Source organism: Monodon monoceros, unplaced genomic scaffold (assembly GCF_005190385.1).
Source record: "Monodon monoceros isolate NGI ecotype Baffin Bay Population unplaced genomic scaffold, NGI_Narwhal_1 Super_Scaffold_15, whole genome shotgun sequence".
NCBI classification, from domain to species: Eukaryota; Metazoa; Chordata; class Mammalia; order Artiodactyla; family Monodontidae; genus Monodon; species Monodon monoceros.
The window spans coordinates 17,006,245-17,018,508 of NW_021703771.1; the positions used below are offsets into that span (position 1 = coordinate 17,006,245).

General features: G+C 34.4%; 1 protein-coding gene across 5 annotated transcripts in view; it reads left to right on the forward strand.

Moving 5' to 3' along the window:
• The window catches only part of DOP1A (DOP1 leucine zipper like protein A), a 114,408-nt gene that overhangs the window by 30,890 nt on the left and 71,254 nt on the right, over positions 1-12,264 (forward strand). For all 5 annotated transcript variants that reach the window (XM_029223668.1, XM_029223667.1, XM_029223670.1 and 2 more), the window contains exons 4-6: positions 4,068-4,238; positions 6,453-6,642; positions 11,222-11,320. In XM_029223668.1, coding sequence (XP_029079501.1) covers positions 4,068-4,238; positions 6,453-6,642; positions 11,222-11,320 — 460 coding nt within the window. The remainder of the gene's footprint in view (positions 1-4,067; positions 4,239-6,452; positions 6,643-11,221; positions 11,321-12,264) is intronic.

Genomic DNA, 12,264 nt, shown 5'->3' on the forward strand with positions numbered 1-12,264 from the left:
TTTTTTACTCTGGTTAGTCTTGTCATGAGTTTATCAATTTTGTTAGTCTTTTTAAAAACAAACTTTTAACTTCATTGATCTACTTTACTGCGTATGTGTTTTCTCTTTCTTTAAATTCTGCATGGATGTTTTAAAAATAGAACCTAAAGTCAGTAATAGGTATTAACACTATTAATATAGTGTTTATTAATAATAAACACTATATTCCAAGGAACAGCAGTTTTTAATAAAAAGCTGAAAATTGCTCAGTTACATGTAATAACTGATAGATTCCTTTCTTAAGGCAAGACTTTTCTTATATAACTCATGCCTGCTACTTTTTAAACTCTTAAATAACAGAAAGTTTACTTTAAGAAACAGCTATTTTACGAAGTTGCAGTATATCTAATTTTATTAGCAATATGCTATGTAAGAATAATAAATTAATTCTAGAATACCATGTCTAAATATGGCAGACATTCTTATATACACATACCTTATGGAGTAAAGTTGTTACTGTGTATTTTTTAGAAGTATAGCTAGTTTAAAAACTAAAGTTTATATTAATGTTGGACTTTTTATTTTTTATTAAGTAAGTTAATCTCAAGGTTTATGCTTTAACATAAATACAAATACTTCTAAAGTTCTATAACCTATTATATGATAAAATATCATATTGTGTCTTCAAACTTATTTTTTTTAATATGATACAGTACACAGAGGTGTTACTAAGAAGGCTAGACATGTAGTTTGAGCAGCGTACAATATTAAATGGATATGTAAAGTAAACTTTTGATAATACAAACCCAGACTTCAGGCTAGAGAGATTTTACAGCAGTTAGTATTCAGGTGGCAGTTGAAGCCAAGAGAATGATTGAGATCACCCAGTACGTTGTGAATAATAAGGAGGGTAAAGGAATGAGACCATTCTGTGAATACTTAGGAGTCACATTATTTAAAGAGCAGGTGGAGGAAAGTAGTCATTGAAAAGGAACACGAAGAACCAGAGATAGAAAATGTACCAGGAGACAGAGCTCACCTGAAGCCAAAAGAGGAAAGAATTTCAAGAGAAAGTTGTGGTGAATAGTATCAAATATTACTGGCACATGAAACAGTAGGGACTGAAAACAGACCATCAAATCTGGCGATTAGTAGACGTTGGTGACAGTATGGAGAACAGCTTCAGTAGAGCAGGTAGAAGTGTCGTGATTGAAGATCAGGCGGGAGGTGATAAATTGGGAGAAGTGCTTTTTTTTTTCCCCCCGAAAGTTGAAGTAGGAAGGCAGCTTCAAGCCAGGAGGTAGTTAAGATAAAGGTTTGGGGATTTTGTTGTTGTAATTTGTTCTCTTTTTAGAGTCATAGGAAAGATTTAAGCACAATTGTCAGTGGAGGAAGAAAGAAATTACGGGAAAGAAAAAGGATGGTAGATAAAGCAGGGCCCTGGCAAAAGGAGACATTGGGCCCTGGGGCAAGGTAGCTTTGAAGAGATTACTACTGTAGGTTTAAGTCACACTGTACTACCTAAAATTGAAGGCAGGAAAATGGCGAGTTGAGGGAATTCCCACTAGATGACCTCTGTTTTCTGTATAAAGTAGGAGCAAGACAGATTCTTAATTCATTTGTTAAGCACTTTGCAAGTGCAGGACTTGGTGTTAAGGATTTAGGATACAGAAATAAAAAGAGAGTCATGGTCTCTTGCTTTCTGATATTACAGAATTATCTATTAGAATTACTCTTTTTTCCCCAGTTTTATTGGTAAATAATTGACATTCCTCACTGTGTAAGTTTAAGGTGTACAGCATGATGGTTTGATTTACATATACTGTGAAATGATTACCACAATAGGTTCAGCTAACATCATCTTTTCATATAGATACAATAAAAAGAAAAGAAAGAAGAAAAGAATAAAGGAAAAAAAATTTCTCCTTATGATGAGCACTCTTGGGATTTACTGTTACAACTTTCCTGTATATCATATAGCAGTGTTAACTGTAGTCATCATGTTTTACATTACATTCTTAGTACTCAATTGTCTTATAACTGGAAGTTGGTACCTTTTGACCACCTTCTTCTAATTCCCCCTCCCTCTACCATTGGCTCTTGTAACCACAAATTTGATCTCTTTTTCTATGAGTTTGGGTGTTTTTTTGTTTTGGTTTGTTTTGTTTTAAGATTCTACCTGTAAGTGAGATCATACGGTATGTCTTTTTCTGTCTGACTTATCTCAGTATAATACCTTAAAGATCCATCCATGTGGTTGCAAATGGTAGGATTTCCTCATTTTTATGGCTGAATAATATTCCATTGTGTGTGTGTATGTGTGTGTGTCTGTGTTTGTGTGTGTGTGTATACACATACAACTTCTTTATTCATCCATCAGTGGACACCTAGGTTGTTTCCATGTCTTGGCTATTGTAAATAATGCTGCTATGAATACGGGGATTCTTTTTGAGTTAGTGGGTTTTTTTACCTTTGAATATATTCCCAGAAGTGGAATTTTTAATTTTTTGAGGAATCTCCATACTGTTTTCTATAGTGACTGTACCAATTTCCAGCAGTGCACAGGGGTTCCCTTGTCTCCACATCCACACCAGCATTTGTTATATCTTGTCTTTTTGATGATGGCCCTTCTGCCAGGCATGAGATGTTATCTCACTGTGGTTTTAATATGCATTTCCCTGTTGACTAGTGACGTTGAGCATCTTTTCATTTACCTGTTGACCATTCATGTATCTTCTTTGGAGAAGAGTCTATTCAGGTCCTTTGCCCATTTTGTAATTAGGTTATTTGTTTGTTTGCTATTGAGTTGTACAAGTTCTTTATGTGTTTTAGATATTAACCCTTTATCAGATACGTGGTTTGCAAATTTTTTTCCCATTCTGTAGGTTGTCTTTTTACTTTGTTGATGTTTCCTTCTGCTGCTGCAAGGAATAGCATTACTTTTTTTTTTTTGGCTGCACTGTGTGGCATGCAAGATCTTAGTTCCCCGACCAGGGATCGGACCCTTGCCCCCTGCAGTGGAAGCACAGAGTCTTAACCACTGGACCGCCAGGGAAGTCCCTAGCATTACTTATTATTATCACAGCAATAGAATTACTTACTGTTAGTAAGAACGGAATTACTTATTAGAATAAGTGTTAGGTTCTATGGGAACATCAAATAGGGAGCCTAACCTAGTCTAATTAGGAGACAGTCTCCTCAAGGAAACAGCTTAGGCTGAGTTCCTGAGTCCTAGGAATCATCCAGACAACAAGGAGGTTGTGAGTAAGGGAGCAGGAGTTGTATCTTTCAGAGCAGCATATGCGAAGGCCTGCTCGCTAACGAGGGTGTGGAAAGTTCTAAAATGAACTTGAGAGGAATTCTTCAGTGTAGCTGGAGCAGAGGGTGCAGGAGTGATATTGGTGAGCATACATGGTCTCTATAGAGGTATGTAGTAGCAAGATGTTAAAAGCCACATTAAGCATTTAGACTATATCTTAAAGGCAGCAGGAAACCAGTGAAAGGTTTTGAGAACAGCTGCTTCAGGGCTATCCTGAAGCAGTACTTGGTAAGACATGATGATTGAGAGATGATGATTGAGATATCTTGGTGGTCTCTTCTAAGGAGCTCTCTGATGGAGATGGAGAGAATTTATTATATTCAAAAAATATCTAGGAGAATGGCTTGGAGAGAAAACTTGGTCATTGATTCCGATTTAAAGTAGATTTTTTTTAAAGGGTCAAGGGTCACTCTAAGATGTATATAGCCTTTGGTCAACCAGATGGATGCTGATGCCATATTTTGAAATGGAAATTACAGGGGAAGGATCAGGATTTGGGGCAGGGGGAGAGAGGGAACTCTGTTTATGAATTGTGAAATTTGAAAGCCTTATGAAACAGCTAGGTGGCCACTGGGTTTATGAGTATGAAGCTCAGGTGAGAGACCTAGGTTGGTTTAATGGATATAGAAGGCATCACTATACAGGATACCATTTTAAGCTGAGCAGTATAACATTATTTCATTTTAAAAAGATTTATACACACATGTTGGTACATATGAATTAATATTTTATAGTTATTTTATCCCCCACTTTTATTTTTATAAAACAGTTCTGGACTATTTCCTCTTCTTGCAAATGCTGCCATGTCAGTGAAACCAACATTGCTAAGTTTGTATGAGATATATTATCTGCCTTTGGGTAAAACACTGAAACCTGGTCTACAAGGATTGCTAACTGGTATTCTTCCTGGCTTAGAAGAAGGATCAGAGTACTATGAGAGGTAAGATAGTACTGTTATTGCTGCAGCTAAGTAATCAAAGTCATGGATTTGTCAGCAAGCATCCTGAAATCAGTAATATTAGCATCACAAAAACTATTCTTGACACTTCAGTATATCACCTGAAGATTTTTATAGCAAAAAAATTATTGTAGTGTGTCTAGTTTGTGTATCACACTGAAAATTTAGCTGAGTAGTAAGAGCACAGACTTGGAAGGTAGATGGACTGGGTTCAGATCCTAGTTTGACAGACACTGTGTGAGCTTAGGAAAGCTTTTTCCACATTTCTGAACTTATTGAGTTTTCTCATGTATAAAAAAGCATAACCTATTTCATTGTGTTACTATAATATTTCAATATCACTTAGTCTAGTGCCTAGCACATAAAAATCACTCAAAAATTTGTGACCCATAATTTAAAATAATAGTACAATAGATAGGACATTTAAATTAATAAAATGAATAGGAAATTGGACCATGTACCATCAATTTTTAAATTGTTAATGGTGGAAAATAGCCTAGCACCAACCTATTGACATGATACTCTTGATATTTTAACTCTTCAAAGAAAGTGATTTGATCTGTTTTGGAGCCTGTTATTTCTTTGGAAGTTAATAGTGGTAGACAATGCAGGGTAACGTTAAGTATCTTTAATATCTCTGTTACTGATATTCTTACCAAAAAGGAAATTATGAATTAATAAAATGCCAAACTTTCTTTACGAGTACCCATAATGATTTAAATTTAAATAATTTATTCCAGTGCATTGACCAGCTACTCTTTTATTGTATTTCATCTGCTCCCATAATGCTGTAAGAATCTAATCCTGAAAATATTGGATTACTCTTATAAGCTACTTTGAGAAAAAATACTTTAGTCCTCAAAACTTATCATTTACTTTTATTAACTTTTTTACTTACTTGCTTACAATTTTAGAAACACAATATGAGATTATTTTATTAAGTTTATAAATCAGTCTTGTTTTAAATTGTTTAATTAATTCTCCTAAGGGAACCATACAATGAATACCATTTTATAAATCTGCTAGTTGTAATTAAAAATTTAACGTAGAAATTGAATAATGATCTTTATGACTGTGGTATCTCTATGATTTAATCTTGTTATGTGCCTTAGTCTTTTGGGCTGTTGTAACAAAATACCACAGACTGGGTAGAAATTTATTTTCAGAAATTTAGAAATATTCAGAAATGCAAAAATTCAGAAATTTATTTCTCACAGTTCTTGAGGCTGTGAGTCCAAAATCAAGGTGCCGACATGACCATGCTCTGGAGCCTTTTCCCTATATCCTCATCTACTGGAAGGGACTTTGGAGCTTAGTTGGTACTTCTTTCATAAGAACACTAATCTCATTCATGAGAGCTCTACCCTCATGACTTAAGCACCTCCCAAAGGTTCCACATTCTAATACCATCACTTTGGGGGATCAGGGTTTTAATGTATAAATTTTCAGGGGACATAAACATTCAGACCATAGCAATATGTTTTGCCAGTTATTTCACACAAGTTCTATAAAATGATATGAAAACATGTTCTTTTATTGCATTGTTAAATTGAGGCTAGAAGGGATTAGTGTTAGTATTAAATCACATAGTAAGTTAACAGTAGAACTCATTATCAGATTCTCTTGATTCTGAATCTGCTATACAGCAATGTAATAATTTTTGTGTATTGCATTGTTTATCTTATGTTTGAAACAAATGAAAGGTAATTATTCTTTAAATGCAGTTCTTAATAGAGCAATAATGCATCTCTGATTTTGTCATAGGATAATTCATTGAAATAGTGAATTACATCATGTGATTTCAAAGAGAAGGAAATATTTAGAAATAGCCTTTAAAATTTTGTAGAAAATCAACAGAAGATATGTTCTGCTATAGGATTATTATTAGCTATAATGTATGTGGGTTTAACAACCCACTGAGGCAGATGGGACTTGTGGTGGTGTTTTTGTTGTTATCTTCATTTTACGGTTGAGGAAACTGGAGAAAGACTAAGTGATTTCCCCAGATTACACAGCTAGTAATTGGGAGAGCCAGGACTTACACCTCAGTTCTCTGACTCTGACGTGTATGCTTCTTCCCATCTATGGAACATATGACTACGGCAGGGATGCTTTCATACGTTCTGGGAGAGGATAATGATTTGTGTTTAACATCTTGAAACTAAATTTTTTCAACCACTTTATTTTGTACCTCAGAACAAACACATTATTGGAAAAGGTTGCTACTGCAGTGGACCAGTCAGCATTCTACAGTGCCCTCTGGGGTAGCCTTCTAACCAGTCCTGCTGTGCGTTTACCTGGAATCACGTATGTTCTCGCCCATTTGAACAGGAAGCTTTCCATGGAAGATCAGCTTTATATAATTGGCAGTGATATTGAGCTAATGGTAGGTATACATGTGGTTGCTCATTTAACTCATACTTCTTTATAGCCAGACACAAAATTCCAGATATTGAGAATCGTGCCACGAATGAAGTTCCTGTTTTCATGGAGCTTACATTTTTCATCAAGGAAACTTAAAGACCAAAATGGTCGCTAATTATTTTTTTGAAAACCTACAAAGTTTTTTTCATGGAAAAGGAATTGTTATTTATATGTTATCTTTATTATCTGTTATTCAAGCAAATAAATGGCCTTTATTACCATCTTGCTAACTGATTAGACCATTGTTAACATAGCCACATTCATTATATTATCCCGAAGTGCACCTTCTGTTGGATCATAGATTTCTTTATAGGAAAGACAGATTTTAGACAAAGGGATAGCCAGATTCTGTATGGGATTTATGCAAAATGATGCCTTACTAAAGCGGAGAGTGCGAGATAGTTGAAAAAATCACATTGATTGTTTGCTTATACTTTTTAATTTCAAGATTCAGAACAGAAGGAAACCTTTTATCTCTGTAGAGTGCTGTACTCTTAAAATGAGCAAGGAGTGAAAACCAAAGAATCCCTTAAGGGTCATTTTGAAATGTTTAAACAAAAAGGTTGTGATTAATCATCCTTTACTTTTTCCCCACATGATTATGAAATGACAGATTTTTATGCAGATTTTTGGTTATATGTGTTAAAGTGTAATTAACATACACTGAAATTAACTCGTGTACAGTTGTATGAATTTGACAAATACAGTCATTTGTCAAATTCATACATACTATACATACTGTAGTATACTATACGTACTATATACACATATACATACTATAAAATCAAGATAGAGAACATTTACATCACCCCAAAAAGTTCTTTTCTGTCCCTTCGTAGTCACTCTCATTCCCCTACACTCCCAAGTCCTTGTAAACACTGATCTATTTTCTATTCCTGTAGATTGTGCTTTTTGCAGAATGTTACATAATAGAATCATGCAGTGTTAGCTGTTGTTTGGTTTCTTTCACTTTGTACAACGTGTTTGAGAATCATCCATGTTTTTGCATGTATCAATAGTTTGTTCTTTTATATTGCTATGTAGTATTGTATGAATATACCATAGTTTGTTTATTCATTCACTGATTAATGAACATTTGAGTTCTTTCCAGTTTGGGGCAGTTATGAATAAAACTAATATAAACATTTGCATACAGTTATTTATATAGACATATGTTCTTTTTTTTCCATTTACAACTATTTCTCTTTTTTTCGTATTTATTTATTTGGCTGCGTTGGGTCTTGGTTGTGGCAAACGAAATCTTTTGTTGCGGTGCACGGGCTTCTCTCCAGCTGTGGCACTCAGGCTCTAGAGTGCATGGGCTCAATAGTTGCAGGGTGTGGTCTCTCTAGTTGTGGTGCACAGGCTACAGAGCACGTGGGCTCAGTAGTTGAGGCATGCAGGCTCTCTAGGTGTGGCGCACAGGCTCTAGAGGCTGCAGGCTTAGTTACCCCGCAGCATGTGGGATCTTAGTTCCCTGACCAGGGATTGAACCCTCATCCCCTGCATTGGAAGGCAGATTCTTAACCACTGGACCACCAGGGAAGTCCCTCTTTTTTTTTTTAACTTTTATTTTATATTGGAATATAGTTGATTTATAATGTTAGTCTCAAGTGCACAGCAACATGATTCAGTTATACATATACGTATATCTATTCTTTTTCAAATTCTTTTCCCATTTAGATTTTTTTTTTTTTTTTTTTGCGGTACGCCGGCCTCTCACTGTTGTGGCCTCTCCCGTTGTGGAGCACAGGCTCCGGACGCGCAGGCTCAGCGGCCATGGCTCAGGGGCCCAGCCGCTCCATGGCCTGTGGGATCTTCCTGGACCGGGGCACGAACCCGTGTCCCCTACATCAGCAGGTGGACTCTCAACCACTGCGCCACCAGGGAATCCCTCGCATTTAGATTATTACAGAATCTTGAGTAGAGTTCCCTGTGCTATGCAGTAGGTCTTTGTTGGTTATCTGTTTTAAATGCAGTAGTGTGTATATATTAATCCCAACCTCCTAATTTATCTCTTCCCCCCACCTTCCCCCTTTGGTAACCATAAGTTTGTTTTTTAAGTCTGTGAGTCTATTTCTGTTTTGTAAATAAGTTCATTTGTATCATTTTTTTTAAGATTCCTTATATAAGCAATATCATATGATACTTGTCTTTCTCTGTCTGACTTACTTCGCTTAGTATGATAATCTCTAGGTCCGTCCATGTTGCTGCAAATGGCATTATTTCATTCTCTTTAATGGCTGAGTAATATTCCATTGTATATGTACCACATCTTCTTTATCCAGACATATATTCTTATTTCTTGGGAAAATACATAGGAATGGGATTCCTGCTTTATAAGGTAAATATATGTTTAACTTTTTTTATAACAGCTTTATTGAGATATAATTCACATACCATGAAATTTATCCTTTTGAATTGAACAGTTCAGTGGTTTTTAGTATATTCACAAAGTTGTACAACTATCACCACTAATTTGAGAACATTTTCTTCACCCCAGAAAGAAACCCCATCTGTACCCATTAATCAGATCACATTTTCCCTCACTCCTGTCCCTAGCAACCACTGTCTATTTTCTGTTTCTATAGATTTGCCTATTCTGGACATTTCATATAGATGAAATATATGATATGTAGTCTTTTATGAATAGCTTCTTTCACTTACCATAATATTTTCAAGATTTGTTCATATTGAAGCATGTACTTCATTCCTTTTAATAGCTGATTAATATTCTACTGTATGGATATAGCACATTTTATTTATCCATCATTCAGTTGATTACAGTTTGTGTTACTTCTCCTTTTTGGCTATTAAGGAATAATTCTTTATGAACATTCATGCATAAGTTTTTGTGTAGACATAAGTTCTTGTATCTTCTAGGTATACACCTAACAGTGGGATTACTGGGTCATATGGTAACTGTGTTTAACTTTTTGAGGAACTGGCAAACTGTTTTCCAAAGTTACTGTACCGATTTACATTCCAATTAGCAATATACGAGGATTCCTTTTTCTCTACATCCATTTCAATACTTGTTACTGTCTGTCTTTTTTATTATAGCCATCCTAATGGGTTTGAAGTGTTATCTCATTGTGGTTTTGATTTGCATTTCCCTAATGATTAATGGTGTTGAACATATTTGTGGTTATTGGCCATCTTTAAATCTTTGGAGAAATGTCTGTTCCAATTCTTTGCCCATTATTTAAATTGGTTTATTTCTCTTTTTGTTGTTGTAGGAGTTCTCTCTACATTATGGATATTAAATTCTTATCATATATATGATTTTAAAATATTTTCTCCCATTCAGTTGTCTTCTCACTTTCTTAATAGTGTCCTTTGAAGCACAAAAATTTTAATTTTGATCAAATCCAATTTATCTGTTTTCTTTTTTGTCATTTGTGCTTTTGGTGTTAGATATTATCTAAGAAATTGTGTCTAATCTAAGCTCAAACAGATTTACTTTTATATTTTCTCCTAATATATGTTTTAAGGTTATAAGAAACTACCAAACTATTTTCCAAATGTATTGTTACATTTCCTTTTAATGACTTAATGGAAGTTTTAAAGAAGTAATTTTTTTAAATTTCTTTAAAAATCAATTGCCATAATTGGATAACTGTTTATAATACATCACAGTCAAAGGACTAACCTCCTTATTATTCAAAGAGCTACGTAAATAAATAAGTAAATATTAACAGTCAAGTAGAAAAATTGATTTGAACAGAAACTTAACCTAAGGAAATAAAAATAATTTAAAGGTACGAAAAAATTCTCAGTGTTATTTGTAAGAAGAGAAATAAAAATTTAAACTGTATGAAGATACCCATTTTCATGTATCAGATTGACAAAAACAAGAAACGTGTGGGTTAACACGGAAAAACAAATTGTCACACAGAGCTGGTGAGAATATAAATATACATAACCTTAAGACAAAGCATTACACTGTTTAAATTGCAACTGCGTATATCACAATATCTGGCAATTCTGCTTTGAAAGATTTATCCTGTAGGTGTGCTTGTATATTATGTAAGTATATTGCAACATTACTTACAATAGTAAATGGTTGTAAGCAGTATAAATGTCCATCATTAGGAGCCTAGTTAAATAAATTAGGATTCATCTATGAAAGGAAGTATTTCTTTGGATATAAAAAATGAAGTTCTTTATGTAGTGTTAACGAAAGCTCTGCAGAGTATGTTGTTAAATGAAAAAGGCAGAGTTTGGGATTATGCATGCATGTTTTTATTTACTTATATTTGCAGAAAGTATTCACTGGTAGTCTTGATTGTTTACACAAACAAAACTGGGTGGTTGGAAACAGATGGGGGAGAACCTTTTGGCTGTGTACTCTTTTGTGCTCCTTAATTTTAAACTATTATATTTACCTATTCAAAACAATGTACAAATGTGTAATTAGTGATAAAAGAAACTTGGAAGCATACTTCTATTTTTTGAGGAAAATGAAGCATTGTTACATTTTCATGGTAACTATTTCCCAGGGTAATACACAATAGATACTAAAGACTCTCTTATTTTAGGTAGAAGCAGTAAGCACTTCGGTGCAGGATTCAAGTGTACTGGTACAGAGAAGCACACTGGACCTCATACTCTTCTGTTTTCCTTTCCACATGAGTCAGGTAAAACAGTAATGCCAGTATCAACATAAGGCATTCTTTCGACATTCATAGATTCCTGATGTGTAGTTATTTTTAAAATTGGATTTAAGTTGTATTCTCTTGTTTTATAAACCAGTAAGTACATAGAAAACAAGTTCCCTTTTTAAGGAGTGGAATTTGTGAAATTTTGGGGAAAATAAGATTTATTGATTTGGATAAGAATATGAAGAATGAAATAGATTATTTCATACCTTTAAAAAAAAAGTTTTAACCTTTAAAAAGCAAGAGGTATTGTTATTCATTGCTAGCTGTGAGTAAGCCAAGACTCTGAGACCCAGGCCTTCTACCTAGCTGTTATCTCTGTCCTAATGTCATCTTTTCTTGGTTTGGTGATTTGGGGGATGTATGTCAGACCCTTAGCAGAGTTGGCTGTAATTTGAAAGCCAAATATTTAGTTACTCTGACATTCTCTAGTACAGTTGAAATTTGAACAAGGGTTTGAACTGCACAGGTCCACTTATATGCAGATTTTTTTTTCAGTAGTAAATACTACAGTACTACAGAATCCATGGTTTTTTGAATCCTAGGATATGGAACCGTGGATATGGAGGGCCGACTGAAATTATGCTTGGATTTTCCATTAACTGTCGACACTCTTAACCCCCTCTTTGTTCATGGGTCAACTGTACTTTCGTGACAGATGAGAATAGCTCACTTAAATCGTAAATGAAGCTGGAACTTAATTTAATTACTGTCCTCATTTTTTAAGGAAGTGATCTAAATTCTTTTGAGTTCTAAATTATGATGAGCAATTTAGAGCACCAATGTGTAAGTATTCAGAATGGTGGAACTACATACCTAACAAATGTAATAAGAAATGGAAAACTTTTACCTCGGAAAAGTAAGTTTGTTTCTAAAACGTCATTAGCAGAAAAGGCTATTATTTGGGATTTCGTAAGAGCTGT